Source organism: Podarcis bocagei (genome assembly GCF_964188305.1).
Source record: "Podarcis bocagei genome assembly, chromosome: 14".
NCBI classification, from domain to species: Eukaryota; Metazoa; Chordata; class Lepidosauria; order Squamata; family Lacertidae; genus Podarcis; species Podarcis bocagei.
The window spans coordinates 41,678,216-41,693,992 of NC_138139.1; the positions used below are offsets into that span (position 1 = coordinate 41,678,216).

The 15,777-nt window shown below is 43.2% G+C and overlaps 1 protein-coding gene across 1 annotated transcript; it reads right to left on the reverse strand.

Moving 5' to 3' along the window:
* Positions 1-7,992: 7,992 nt before the first annotated feature.
* On the reverse strand, positions 7,993-15,017 carry RPS15A (ribosomal protein S15a). The gene is made up of 5 exons (XM_081169796.1): positions 14,884-15,017; positions 12,911-13,048; positions 11,990-12,069; positions 8,720-8,805; positions 7,993-8,126 (listed from the first exon to the last, which is right to left on the reverse strand). Exons 2-5 carry the CDS (start codon positions 13,041-13,043, stop codon positions 8,033-8,035), a joined length of 393 nt encoding a protein of 130 aa, XP_081025922.1. The 5' UTR covers positions 13,044-13,048; positions 14,884-15,017; the 3' UTR covers positions 7,993-8,032.
* Between the last annotated feature and the right edge of the window lie 760 nt (positions 15,018-15,777).

Consider the following 15,777-nt stretch of genomic DNA (forward strand, 5'->3'; position numbering starts at 1 on the left):
TGCTTAACTCCCTCTCTTTTAACTATTTGCAGTTCTATAAAAGCTTCACATTGAGTTATAGCTGTTCAAAAATCTGGGCAGCATTTGATTTGTGCAATGCTTGCAGTTCAGCCCTCTACATGAATAAAAAGAGAGTTAGGAAGTTATGACTGCTTCATCTCAGCAATGCTACTGATAATTAATTGAGTCTGTATTAGAAGCAGATGGGGGAGGGGGTGCAAGGCAGTGAATTTGGGGGAGGGATGCTTCAAGGGAAACCCAGTGTTTTGATGAAAATGGCATTATTGTTGCATGGAGTGATATTACTTTCTAAGAGACGAAAGCTACTGCCATCAATGGTCACTTTGCCTCTTCTAACTGCACAATCCACAATGTGTCCCTCTTAGGATGTTTGCACCATCTTGAACATTTCAATATGGGCAAACAGACTGGCATTGTATTCAACTAAATTCTAGAAGACTATACACTCATTTAAATTATGACTAATTTAGATCAGTTAAGTTCCAGTCGAGCTACTCTGAGTAAAATTAAATCAGATACATCCAGGGCTTTCCACACACACCCCAGCCGGAACTCGCTGGAACTCAGTTCCGACACCTCTCAGGTGGGCACCATTGCCATTACTGTATAAGAGAACAAGGGAGGCATTCATGTTGAGTTCCAGCATCTCTTTTTCTAGAAAAATAGCACTGGATAAAACCCAATCTTCCTAAAGGGCTTAGTAGTAAATATCTTTACTACCCAAGTTCTGGTTAGAGTAAAGGCAGATGAGACAGAGGGTGTGTGTGTATAATTAAATGTATGAGGCATCTTGAGGTGATTTACAGTTCAATAGAAACATACACAGAACAATTACATATATAAAACCATTTTAAGACACTGCGTATGTAACCCGAGGTACCACTGTATATACCTCAGTGGTATATACAGTGGTACCTCGGGTTAGACGCTTCAGGTTACAGACGCTTCAGGTTGCAGACTCCGCTGACCCAGAAAAAGTACCTCAAGTTTAAGAACTTTGCTTCAGGATGAGAACAGAAATCGGACGGCGGCGGCAGTGGGAGGACCCATTAGCTAAAGTGGTCTTCAGGTTAAGAACAGTTTTGTGTTAAGAACAGACCTCCGGAATGAATTAAGTTCTTAATCCGAGGTACCACTGTATATATGCAACTAAAAACATGTCTATATATTGTTATAGGTTAGGGGGCCAGTGTGGAAAATAAACCTCCCTCCTCACTAGAAAACTAGAATATCATGGGGCAGGGCTGGATCTGAGACTCCCTCATTCACTGTCTATGTCGCTGTGGTGCCAGGATTATTCAGGCGACATTTTCTGTCCTCATCCTTTGGATCCCCCCCCCCTCTCAATTTACTAAGGAACCATTTTGACTGAGGACGTCCAAGGCAAGAGAATGAGCCTCGCTCGGCCCATGATGGAGTCAGTGCCAGATTTAGGGTGGTGCAAGAGCTTCCCCCACACAGGGAGCTGAGCCAAGGGGGCACAAAACTGAGAAGGTCCATAACCGGGAAGAGCCACTTTGGGGCGCCAAATTTTGGCCTCGCACAGGGCACCATACTACAAAAGATTGCCCAAGTCCTCCCTTGATAAAGATAAGCCAAGCCTTCCCTTCCCTCTGTATCTGGTGTTTGTGGCCCTCCAGATGTTGTCAGACTCCAGCTCTCACTCCTGCCAGCATGCCTAATGGTCAAGGCAGTGAGTTGGAGTCCAATAAGATCTAGCACAGGCACCCCCAACCTGCGGCTCTCCAGATATTTTGGCCTACAACTCCCATGATCGCTAGCTAACAGGACTAGTGGTTAGGGATGGTGGGAATTGTAGTCAAAAACATCTGGAGGGCCGAAGGTTGGGGATGCCTGATCTAGCAGGACACAGACTCCCTACTCCTTGTTTATATCAAGCAATAACACACATAGCCAGACAATTTTGCACTACCAGGTATGTTTGGAGTTGCTGGGTGCTCCGAGTTTGTGTGCTGTTTGTGTGCTGCAAAGGAGGGGAGGAGAGATCATTTTCTTCTTCTTCTTCTTCTTCTTCTTCTTCTTCTTCTTCTTCTTCTTCTTCTTCTTCTTCTTCTTCTTCTCCTCCTCCTCTTCCTCCTTCTTCTCCTCCTCCTTCTCCTGTGGGAACTCAAAGCAACTAACAGCACAAAAATGGAACACAAGGAAGATGATGCAGAAACGAATATTCCCTCTATTTCTAATGTCCAATCTGAGTGCCATTTCTTGTGTTGCCAAAATGGCACAACCCATGAAGAAGATGGAGATATTGGCAGTATTGGGGGGGGGGAGCAAAGTTCTGTAGAAGTGCACAAAAATATTTAGGGCAGGAACCCCCAAAAACACCCCCATGAAAATTACTCCTTGCTTCTGACAAAAGCAGCAAAAGATTGATACATACATACACAATGACAGCATTCATGCAACATTGACAGGTATCTCTCCTGCATTGATTCACACATTCATTGTTTGGTCTATCATGACATTGTCAAAGACTGAAGGTAGCTTGCAAGCTTCAGAGCAAGTCTGAGTTTTCCAGCAGATGGAAATTGGTGTAATTGATTTTTTAAAATGTGAACATTTTTATATTCCTGGTATTGTTGTTGTTAATTGAGATATTTCATAGGAAGCTGTTGATAAAATAATAAGAATAATGTAAGTACACTCGTACATGTGTAATTAAGGGAATGATAACCGAGTGTGATCTAGAGACCCAACACCAGGCAGACCATGGGAACCCTGAGATTTCAATATTTGAATTCTAATTTTGCAGTAGCATTACTTTGTTGCTCTTTCCATTGAATGGTGGGTTTGATTCAAAGACACAACATTGCTGAATCCAGGGAAGCAGCTGGGAAGTCTTCTGAGGTCACCTCTGGTAGGGAAGATGATGTCTTTGCTTGCCTTGGATGCATTATATATGCCAAGAGTGCCCTCTGCTGAAATGGAAACTTCCACACAGATTACTCCCATATCAATCAAACTGACAAGTCTCTTCATTTCATCCTTCTTTTTGAGGCTGAGATCACGGTCTTTCAAGTACCAAGTACAGGAACATGATTTTCAAATGGCAGGGAATAAATAGGGCTGCTGGTGGCTGCCACAAAAAGTTAAGCCCATATTAGGGTACTGAGGTAGAGGTGAGATAGGGGAACTCCCTGCTCCACTCTGAAGCCTCATGTCAAAGATCCTAAGCCAGCCTCCCTCTCCTCCAGCCACAAATTGTCACTGTTATAGAACTGTAAATTTTAAAAATGTATGGGAGTCGGGGATGATCTACTATGAAACTAATGAATCTTAAGCTTCAGGGCCCCTAATCCCAGAGCAGCCCCACAAACGAATTTAATCCACATTGCTGTAAAATGTTGGGTCTAGTAGAGCAAATTTGAATCCTGTGATTAATTTTTTGTTGTATACATTTCAACCATCCCCAAGCTTGAGAGTCAGTAACACAGATGTTGTAAAGGTGTGGTGATCTGTCACGGAACTACCTCATTGAAAAAGGTATCAGTGGCTACCCAGACCTTGATGCTGGTTGCAAAGGGGCCCCGTGACAGTTCTGAAATTCAGGGCCCCCAAAATGTAGGTCCGCCACTGACAAGAGGAAGATTTTAAACATAGATTCTTTTTCTACTCTTCTCCACTGCATTTAGGGCAGCCAACCTAGTCTTGTCTCTTTCCACCCCACAAGAAAGACCAAGTGGTTGCTGGCCAGGGGATCCTTACAAGTTTAGAGCAGGGAGCTCACTTCTTACATATCTGCCATCTTACCAGAAACCCAGCTCACCTAACGCACTTGATGGCTGACTGGTGCAAGAGGGAGCTGGTATAGAGGAGCGTCAGGTTCGAATCAAAGTACCCAATCCAAAAAGCAACACAAGTCTCGTGGCACCTTCAGAAGTACGAGATTAAGATGAATGATAGTCGGTGCCCTTTCGGGCTGGTGGTCCAGAAGGCAGGGAGACCAAAATCAGTTGGATCCAAAGCCGGTAAGAAGAGCTGCCAACTAATTCTGGTTTTCTCTCCAGCCTCCTCCACCTGCTAGATGAGTCGCTGAAATTCATGAGGACTCACAGATCAAAAAGTTGAAAAACCACCAGTTTTTCCAAGTCAGGATCTGATAAAATGATCTGTGGCTTAAGCTCCCTCAAAACGCACTCAGGTGGTTTTTGCCTGTCTTCTTGATCATGTTTTTGGTAACTGTGATCCTATCCTGTGATTGTTGTTTTGAGCCGTTTTGGGGAATCCTCAACTACAGGTCAAATTTTTGCTAATTTTTTTCTAGAATCCTAGCTCGCATGCCACATTTTCAGTTATTTTTCAGGATCCTGACCTGCCGTTATTTTTCAATCATTTTTTAAATCCTGACCCATGTGTCATATTTTAGCCATTGTTTCTCAAGCTACTTGATGTGGTGGACTGGCATTAAAAAAACAACAACAACCAATGTGCCAGGGACTGGCGCCATATTTGGTCCCTGAAGCATCCCACCCAACCTGGGCTGTGGTGGAGTCTCTATGGACTGGCAGACAATGACTCATGGATCAGCCCTCATCTGCAAACAACTTTGATTTTCAGTCATTTTTGGGGATGCTGATCAGAATTTTGGTCGTTCCAGTACAACTGAAGAAAAATAAAGAGCTGAATTTCAATATCCATGCTTGTTGAAATGTAGAAGGGAGGAAAATGCAAATTCATTTGGGTTTTCGATCCATTCCTCTACCATTTCCGCCATTTGGAATAGTAGATAGCACATCTCCTTTTCCCTTTGTACTGTGTTTCAAGAAGTGTATTTGCTATTGCCAGTCCTCAGCTCCATCCAAGAGGACTCAGAAATAGCCATAGGCTCGCTGCACCTAACTTGATGTCAATTTCCAAACCGTGCTCATTTGCAAGATAGCATTTTCAAGACATTTTTGATGCCAGCAATATTTGCATATTGCCTTTCCTTTGCTCGTTCCTGTGCCTTGCTTAAATGAGGAACAGAGGCAGAGATTAAACTGTGCCAAAGACAAAATGGATATGCCAAACCTCATTTGAACTCCAGGGAAGGTTCAGTGTTTAGTTCTTAAAACTGCACAACCCTAAATAAGGGTGCATAATAGAGAGGCCTGTTGCGCTCTATGGGACTTGCTTCTGAGTAGAAGGCACATATTAACTCCTTTGTTTTCCATTTTATGCATTTTCAACACAAGAATTCCATGAAGAAGTATGGCACACCAGTCCTATTACTGACGCAAGCATGAAGAAAACTTAAATTATGGGCCATATGTCTTCAGTCACCAGTAATTTAACAGTCATGAGTTCAATTAAGAGAATTATTTTAAAGGAGGAGGGGGGCAGACAGGGATTTCCTGTAGTAGGTACAGAATTCCAGGGCAAATGAGCAAACTCTTTCAGGGTACTTTGTTGAATGATTTATCTCTCTGGACAAGTCTAATCAAAATGGAGTACAGCCATTTAATTAAAAGCTCACATGAAGTATATATTTGAGAAAGGAAATTTATTAGCGATTCAGTGTAGGGACAGGCAAATTAGTCTGCCATTTTTGAATGTGTGCACCCAAAAGTTAGCTCCTCCCGTTTCCAGATTAATCTGACAATATATTTTTGTTCAATTGTGCACTTAAATATTATATGGCTGAGTTTTGCTTATTCCCTCCTCCCTTCCAAACCATTTTCCTTTTGTGTCACGGACGGAAGGTTGGGACCAAGCAACAAACATCTTCTCCCAAAGATGTCCCACAAGGCAGCATGGAGATTTTTCTTCAGGGTTTACTGCTGAAGGCTTTCTCAAAAATCAGTACAGCTTAAAGGCTTTAGGAACAGTGTTTGCTTCTCCTTCTTCTTCCCAGGTTGACAAAGCCCCAACTGCCCCTCACTTCCCTCTACAGCATGTGCAGAAACTGCCTTTTTGACCACTGGATCCACCATTCGTCTCATCTGCTCAATCCATCAGAGTCTGCCTTCACATGCAAGGGAAGTCCCTAACTCATGGAAGGACTGAGACCCATCGGCTACCGTCACCTGGTTTAGCCATCCATTTGAAGCTGTTTTGTGGTCCGTGGCTGCTGTCACACACTGACAGCTTCTAGGAGCCACAGTTGCTCTAAACTGCAGTAGTATTCTTCTGCTCAGGTCCATCTTGTGAGTTTCCTACACAAATCAGGTTGGCCATTGCAGCAACAGGATGCTGGACTAAATGGGCCATTGCCCTCATCCAGCAGGTCTCTTCTTATGTTAACATCATTTCAATTTTGATAGCCTCTCTATCTTCCCAGTAATGAAGACAGTACTAATAAGCATCTCTAACAAAACTGATATCAATTGCCTTCTAAGTGACCAAAATACTACAATAAAATGCTTCAGGGAAGTGCAAAACGCAGAATTAAAACCATAAAAGGCTTTGTGCATCTGATGGACTGGGCCTTAGTTCCCAAATGACTGCACCATAATCCATTTGTTCACTGTTTAAGGTGGAACTCTGGGTTTTTTGCTCCTAGATGCAAAGCAAGAAATTCTGGAGGATAATCAGTTGGGTGTTTTTAGGAGTCAGAAAGAGAGAGTGGGACCAGGAGGATGGGCAGTCAGCCAGAGGCTTTCCAAAAGCTTGAAGACTCAAGGGCAAGAAGATACTCTGAAGGTAGTGGGCTGCGTTCCAACATAGGAGAGGCAGAGGGAGTGCGATAAGGAACAATAATAGGCATGACTGGCAACTCTACTGTAAAATTGGCCAACCGCACAATTCTTTCCATATTCATTAGAGGCGGATAAACATGAAGTCCTGTGATATGGATGCATCAAATGAATGAGATCTGGGAGTCCTTGGCTGGCCAACAAAATCCAACCCTTTTAAAAAATGGGCACAAATGGGGAAAAGGGTGGAGGATGACTTCAGTTTACCAACGTTCTGCAAGCACACAGTGTCTTCACTGCTGATCATGAATATACAAAATAAGGCTCCCTGCAAAACGGGACGCTGCAAATGTCCAAAGCAAAGAAAAGGCTAGTTGTCTGAATGGCTGTCAGCTATTCAGAAAACCCCTATAGGATTACTTTTAAGACTTAATGAATTTGCCTCTATACAACACAAAGGGAAGATTTGCTTAATTTCGTTATCCACCACAACACAGCACTTCCGAAGTTATTGATTAGCGAGATTGCATCCAACCTACATGGGGCAAGGCATTCTCTGTGGCAGCCACTAAACTGGAGAAACTCTCCTGCACTTTCAGATTTAAAGAGTTGGTTTCTTATTTAAAATATATTAAGTTCCTTATTTAAATTCTTTTATCTGTTTTGAAACTTCTGTAAGCATGAACAGGGAATTTTAAGCGTCTCTCCCACTATCTGACGGTGGAAGCAAAATATGCATAAGCCCCAAGATTCACATATGCATCCCATAAACCTACAGTCTGCACAACAGATCACTGTGTGAACTGCTCTCAAGATATGTGGTTCTCATTACTTTAGCCTGTCTGTCCTGTCCTGTCCTTTATACATCTGGTCAAAGCACTAATCTTTTGAGCACTGCATTAATGCCAATGTCTGTCCATACAGACAACCATTTGCCAGTGCACATAAGCAACTGCTCAGCATACAATACTGACTACTGATGTGCTTTTGTGCTCCGCTCCTTACTAGTAACGTCCTGCTTTCTTGTAACTGCTGTTGATGGATTAAGACCAGCAATTGCCCCAAACTTATAGAAACCAAGTCTCACACTTACTTCTGCATTGTAGACTACTCTTCTGTTAATTTCTGGTGCATAGATATACGTGTGCATAGACATATGTGTTCAGTTTATCCAATATAAAACAGCAAGATTGAGAAGATAACCTGAGCCAGCAAAGGTGCCCACACCTGAGGCTGTTGCTCACTTTACACAACAATGTAAAATATACTATTACCTGAATAGCATTATACACTAGGGCGATGGAACAAGGATTGACTTTAACATGCAAGCTGAAAAGAGTCTATTTGAACAATTTATTAGTTTGCCTCTTTTTACAAGTTTAGAAAAAGAATCCCAGGATTTTTCCTCCTGTGTGTTTTCGCCTAGCTTCCTCGTGGTCCATGATGCCAGCTGAAGTTGTCAGCACAATGTACCTATTAAAAGGGTGAGGAAAATACCCGTTATGCTTTATGCTTGATTTCTTACCCATTTGCAAAAGCAGAAAGAAGAATTTAACCTCATCTTTAACAGGCAGCACATTAGAAAAATGTACTACCACAAAAACTAAATGCAAAACTGCTTAACATGTATACAGATTAGAGTCTTATGTGACCATTGCTATACTGGTTTGAATCCAGCTAGATCATCGTGCATGCAAAACAACTTCCATGAGCACCAAGGAACTTCTCCCTCTTTCCTAACAACAAATCTGCTTCAGAGAGTTAGGGGAAACTCCCAGAGCTGCTATGGGGGAGATGAGTGAGGGGAACCTTGCACAATTAGTTGCATACAACCCACTGATTCTACCAAAAGCAAAAGCTAATGTGCCAGTTAGCAGGTTAAGTGCTAGTAGTAGTAGTTCTGGCTTTTGATCCAAAATGTTGAATAGACTCAATGCTATTCGGCATGCACTTATCTTGCAGTATGAATCTAGCACCAAGGAGCAATAGCTAAGGTAAAACTCAAAGCAATGAAGCAGCCCTAATCACAAGCTTTGGCAATCCAGTTCTACAAAGCTGATACTTACCCAAACTGACGTGAAGGTAGCAGGTTGTTCTGCCACTTTTCCAAATCCTTCAGTTGGACATCAAATCTGGGGCTGATCACACCACACTATCAAGCCAAACAAAGGGGAAAAGACTTAACCATCTTTCTAACGTATTACTTGCAAAGTTCAGAAGTTATTGAACTGAAGGATGTGGCATTAAAATATTTTCAATAAATTTGATAGATGGAACACAGCTGTGCTACCCAATTCAACAGGAAGTAGAAAAGTGCCTGGGAACAACAAGAAATGTTTGTGGGTTCAGGGACTGTGATTTATAGCCAGTTCATACAATCCTGAACAGGATCCAGATGGCACTGTCAGTTAGGCACAGGATGAAACCATCTTGCTTGAGTTAAGCAGTGTCTGAATGGGAGACAAACTGGGAACCCTGCCTAGAACACATCTAAGTTACATGATGGAAGACAGCATAGATGGCGGCAAGAGAGGCTCTTCTCTGTGGTGGCCCCCAGCTAGTGAAATGACCTCCCTTCTGAAGCCCATATTGTGCCATCACTGAATATTATCACCACCATCATCATCAATTAAATTTATATACCGCCCTATACCTGAAGGTACATTTCTTTACCTAGGCCTTTGGATGAGTGTGTATCTTCCCTCCTCCTACTCTGCTGTGTGCTGCAGTTCTGTGCTACTTTTGTTATTCTGATAACTGTGTTTTATTTTACAATTTTAATTACACACTGTTCTTAATTGTTATATTTTGCAGCCCACCCAGCGACCATTTGGCGAAGGGTGGGCTATAAATACAGATAACAAAATAAATAAATTGAAGCGCTGCCTCATACCAACGTACAGGAGTTGAACAAGCACGTGTCAAATGCAAACACTGGTTTTGTCACAAGCCGCAGGGCACAACAGAAACCTTGGCATTATGCTGCTTTGACAGGGCTGACAGAAATGCCAACATTTCTGCCAAGAGGCAGAGGTGCATGTCAGTCTTCAACTACACTAGGGTTGCGTATTATATGCAAATTGCCTTCTGTGGAGTGTGACAAGCAACTAGCCTTCTTCCCAACTTTTGAAGCAGCAGAGGTGGGTGAGGATTTTCCCGGCAGCTAAGAAGTGATTTTGCCTCCTCCCCATTGCCAATTTGGGGAGGATGGAAGGGAGATGTTCGGCTGCTGTCCTAGCAGCAAGGGCCAGACAGCCGCATCCTATGAGGCTTACTTTGGTCAGAATAGAGTACAGTTGTACCTCAGGTTACAAACGCTTCGGCTTACAAACTCCACTAACCCGGAATTAGTACCTTGGGTTGAGAACTTTGCCCCAGGATGAAAATGGCAATCGCGCACCGGCAGCACGAGGCCCCATTAGCATAACCTCAGGTTAAGAACAGTTTCAGGTTAAGAATGGACTTCCAGAACGGATTAAGTTCATAACCTGAGATACCATGTATACACTTCCAGAGTTAACACGAAATACATTACTTATGGTAAATGATCCACCATAGCCGCTAGAGGACTGTGAAAATTTGTTTCCCAGGCTTTTTCGACTTGTCTACTCATGTACTATCTGAAACCAGAGGGGCACATTGGTTGCCAGATGTGAATATTGTCATTATTTTCAGCTCTCCTGCCCCACTATAGCTTTCCACCTGATTATTGAAGTAGTGTTGTGCTTGCATTAGGACCAACTGACAAGTCACAAAAATGGTGCGCTTTTGAGTTCTGTGGGACCAAATTTTTCCTCTGACAAGATGTTAAAGAAAGCAAAAAAAGAGAAGGTGGGAAGAGGAAAATGTTGCTGGCACATGGCTACTCCATTTCTGCTTTATTTTGTGATTTTTCTGTTGGTCCCAATGAAGGTCTTGTGAATTTTCTAAATGAAACCAAACATTTTTCTTATTACTTCTAATAAGAAATTTGAAATTATTTATTTCAACAGGAAAGAAGACAAGCTCTGGAGGCCTCAAAAGCACACACACAATTTTGTGATATTCTGTTCTAACCATGGTTTTGTAATGTCTCCTATGAGCCAGCACAGCTAACTTAAACTTTTCAGTAAGAAATGATTCAGAACTTGGGTATGAATAGTTATATAGTTTCATCCTGAATTTGTAATATCAGCCTGTAACTAACAATCAAGTCAAATATTTTGAACACAAAGAAAGAAAAAACATGTTTGAAAAACTATCACAATACTCTTTTAAGATTATAACAATATATACAGCCCTGTAACAATACTCTTAAAACTTGCAACATCCGAAACACAACACACACATTTAAAATTTGGTATCTAAAAGTGGCATGGAGAAGAAAATATAAATACAACCCATTCCAAAGGTGCAGCTGTAAGCTGCTATGCCCTAACAGATCTGAATATATCAGTTTACCAGCTATTTTCATTCTGGGCCTATTAACATTTGTCCAAGCAGTCACAATGCTAGGTAAGAAGAAGAAAATAAACTCCAATCTCAGGAAAAACTAAAAACTGAGAAAATAAAAACCCAAGAATCATGTGAATGTATAAATGCACATCTCAATTCAATAACGTAGAAATCAAGTTAGAAACAAAATTATACAAATAGTAAAATAAGAATCTGCCTTATCAGATGTGTGGGTTCAAGGAGTTTAAAAGTCCCTTCACTGACTAGAACCAGCTCTCTAGAGTTTCAAGCAAGGAGCCCTTGCCAACTGCACCCAGAGATGCCAGAAAGTGAACCAGGAACCATAGGTTGATCAGAAGAGGCTTCCCAAGACTGATTTCAAAGAGGTCAAGGAGAAAGAAGATGATCCATTGATGACAGCCACCTAGGCGGCACCCTAAAGGCTGTTCTCCAAGGGTTTTTAAGACAAGCAGAGTAGATGTCTTCCGATTTGCCAGTTTTAAGGCACAATGTTGTCAACTCAAGTGAACCAGCACAGCGGCTGTTGTAGAACATTCAAAGGACCAGAGGACCTTTAAATGATATTCCTTAAACCTCCAGGATTCACAGCTGCTTCTTTTCAAGCCATTCCCATCAAGGACCTCTTAAAGCCATTTGCTTATACCAAAAGTTCCCATTTGGTCAGGCATACAATTATAGGAACAAAACACTTTGTCTGAACTGGCCCTAGGACTAAAGGAATTTTTGCCTAAATACATAACCCACCTTCCCTTTATTCCAACCCACAAAGGGTGAATTTTCCTGTGAAGTGAGGTGAACTTTGATGCAGCTAACAAGTGTATCTTCCAAGATGTAATTCTGGCATTAAGTCCAGTGGGGCTTAAATGGAAGTCAGGTCCTACCTTGTTGAGTCTGCCTGTGAGATTAACGACAATCTTCCCAGCTCTGTGATCGTCAATGATCTCAAATTCACCTATGTAACCTGTGAACCAAAGAAAAGCACTCAGCATATTCAAACCTTTGGACCATTGAAATAGAACTAAAGCAACCCATTCCTCCCCGTTAACTGAACTGCTTGACTATGAGGGTGGGATATATGAGCCAGTGTGGCATAGCAGATACTATTTGACTAGAACTAGGAATGCAGGGATTCAAATCCTTGCTGTGCCATGGAGACTTGGCTTGCATTTGGCAAGTTACTATTTCACACAACCTGTGGCATTCAAACTGATTCAATTTGCAAATACAAAACTAATGGCACCTCCCGCTTCTGCCGGAGCGCAACTTCCGCTCACATCCCGGAGCAAAGGTCACAACAAGGGGCATCTATTTCTGGGTTAGCGGAGTGCATAACCCGCAGCATTCGTAAGGGGGATGGTACGTAACACGAGGTACCACTGTATTGCTGCTTGTTTTGTTTTACAAAGTATGTACATCTAAGGACAGTGCCTTCTTGGCTAAACAATCAACTAACGATGAGAACAAAAAAGGATGGTCCCTGAACCCTCTGGAGGAAGGACGAAGCACAGGTGTGAGAAATAATTTAAAATACTACTTGCACTGTACAATTTGAAGGAGCAAGTTACTTGGCTTATGGTGAGCTGACCATTTTCACTGCTCCCAACCCCAAGTATGCTGCTTCAACCACAGTCATCTTCAAACAGAACTTTTAAGTAATTAAGCCCAGTTCAACCTATACCCACATCTAACTTTGAATATAATATATTCACTGGCATCTTTCCCAGCCAAGGTGATACTGGAGTTTAAAAGGCCAAAAATCTGAATCTTTCCTGGACTGTTTTACGTATATTCTGTGGACTTACCATGCTTCATCATCACAGTTAAGAACCGGACGATAACTTTCGAGCATGGTCTGATGAGTACTTGACGTTTTCCACGCTTCTCAGCATTGTTGATGCTTTTTAGAGCATCTGCCAGAACGTTCATGCGCACCATGATGCCTGCATGGATAAAATACACAAATTTAAATGATAAGCCCAATTGCTAACATGTATCAGTTTTCTTTCTTCAAATGGTGGCTCACTGGATTGCGTCGGGATGTTGGAAGCAGCACAAAACATAGGGAGCTAATTAAAAGAGTAATCAAAACACACTTTCTAAACAAATGGCATGTATTATCTGCTGTTACGATGTGGCCACTCCAACTGCAGATAAATCATTTAGTTCACTAGCCAGTTAAAGCTACAAGCTTTCATTCCTAGGACAAAGCAAGAGCAATTCTGCTCTTAAGTTTTGGATAAGGGTAGTAAGTTGATATAATAGCCTCAGTAACTGCCTACAGAAAGGGGTGACTGTCACAGTGAATAAGTAGCAAGTACTGAATTGCAAGGGCACTACACTGTGTGTATTTCCAGAAAAAAAAACTAACTGTTGACTTCTTTTCAAAGAGCTCTAACAACCCAAAATCATAAAAAGTGTAGATTCAGCGCAGCCTTGCAAACAAGTTCACAAGGTACTAAGCTCAAATGCTTACACAGTTACATCTGGTACAGTAGAAGTTTAAACACAAAAAGGATTAATTGCCTCCAATTCTTAAGAACTGCCCAGGTTGGATGCTCTGAAGGATATTCTTACTTAGGAGTTGCAATCAGGAGAGTATTTGCCCAGTGCTGTTCATACACACATGCCCCCCAGTGCAGCACACACAAGCACTTCAAAATTTAAGAGCTGCTTATGCATGAAACAAGATGGTTTTGAGAGACTGTAATCGCTTTTTGTGCGCAATTATTAGGCACTCATTGGGACTACATTAAGCTACCCTGCATCAAGACACAGAGACTAGATTGGGCATATCTTTAAAGTCTGTGTTATTATTCGTTTTTAAGTCACATTTCCCCCTAGAAAGACCTTTAACAGATTATGTAGTTGCCATGCCCTCAAGACCTGCTTGTGACCATCCCAGAAGCATCTCTAAGAAACAGGGCACTGAACTTCACAACTTTGGTGTGATCAAGCAAGACTTACACAGCAACTCTTTGAATTATTAACGCAGCAAGAAGCTCTGATGTATTTGCATTAAGAATGCCACAAGAGATGGGCTTCTGTGTGTCCCCCCACCGCTTACAAGTTTTAACATTAGCTCGTGAGTGCAATACTTTCCCGAAGCCAACAATCCCCAAAAGGAAGGAGTTATATCGTAAACACTTGGTAAGCCAAACTACCCGCTCCAGGAACTGGAATGCATGAGAAGCTGAGGGCCCCAAACTTTGCTGCCCCAGTGAAGCATCCAGCGACCCCGGGATTTTAAGGGGCGACCCGGAGCTAAATGCCACCCATGTCGGCCAGCTATATAGCAGCAGCCTGCAAGCCACCCCCGCCCAAGCTGGTGCAAGCGCCCGTGTCTCGCGAGGACCTAAAATGCAACCACGAGGGGCACATGGAAGCTCCACTACGTGCCCTGGGGCTTACACGCATGTAAAGTAAGTTGCAGCCCGAACGCGTGAACACGCAGCTGTGCCCGGCGTTCTTCGTCCAGCAAGGCACCTTCTGCCTGCCTGCTGGTCAAGGCCTCCCCAGTCAGGCACAGCCCGCCAGCCCAGCCCTTCCTCCACGCAAAGCCCCAGACCAAGGCATTCCTCTCCCAACCGCTCTCCCCCCCCGCTCCGTTTAGGCGGCTGCCGCGAGGCCCAGGAGAAGCGCGGTCATCTCCAAATAAGCTGCGCAGGTCGAGCGGAGTCCCAGCTTCCAGGAACCGGGTCGACAGCGGCCCAAGGAGACAGGATGGGTTCGATATACGACGGATGCCACCCAGGAACGGCCATCGGCCGCTACTCACCAGTGCAGCAATATGGCGGAAAAAGGAAGGCGGCCGAGCGAGCGCGGGGTGTTATGGGAAATCGAGGCGGCAGGATAACAAGGAAGTGGCGGGGGTTTCTCTCGCGAGATTACCTTGTTCCCGGGTTAAAATGCCTCGGGGAGATTTACGCTCAGCCAGTGCTCGTCAACGGCTACGCTGTGGACCGTAGAGAACAAAATGTAGAGATATCTTGTGTTAAGGCTGAATCGACACAAAGGGCTCAATTTTCTGATCCTTTAGGATGCGATCTTCTGCGTACTCATTTGGGAGCAAACCTGTTGAAATCACTGGGACGTCGCTTTGAGTAGATAGCTGCAGTGTTCAGAATGTCTTTGAGCTGGTTTTTCCAGGATTTTTTTTATTTTTTTGGCAGCAGCTTCTCCACTCAGAAACGGAAAGAATCCGCAAACCTATGCATGCCACATTTGAGGGGATTCTTTAAAATAAAATTTTGGAAGCAGAAAACATTTTCAAGTGCAACATGTCTGCATGCAAGTCAATGAAGCGCAAGACTTCTGTGTTCAACGGACCGCTGGATTCAGGCTTGATCTCTCGATAAATTTTACATGGGTGATTATATGAGTTAGAAAGAGTACTTCCGCCAAGATTTCTCAACGGCAGCTACCCGGAAGTTACCGACACTACATTTTCCTATCTCTGTGGCCAGAAGGCAAGGCGTCTTCAAACAGCTCGGCAGGAGTTGGCAGAGAGCGGACTCCCAGCCGCCCTTTCGGTTTTGGTATCCAGTAGCAACCAAGAACGCTTCCGGAAAAGGGGTGGGGCCAGGCGACGGTTTTGTAGGTGCTCAGCCTGTTTCTGTCACTGTGCGGCAGGACTCCGTCGCATGAATTCATTATACTGTAGATGCACTAC

Bases quoted from the DNA above. Each gene is read 5' to 3' on its own strand.
- RPS15A (XM_081169796.1), bottom strand. From the start codon at position 13,043: ATGGTGCGCATGAACGTTCTGGCAGATGCTCTAAAAAGCATCAACAAT. The intron at 8,806-11,989 runs GTAGGACCTGAC...TTGGCTTGATAG, and splicing joins TCACAGGCAGACTCAACAAG to TGTGGTGTGATCAGCCCCAG. The intron at 8,127-8,719 runs GTAAGTATCAGC...CCCTTTTAATAG, and splicing joins CTACCTTCACGTCAGTTTGG to GTACATTGTGCTGACAACTT.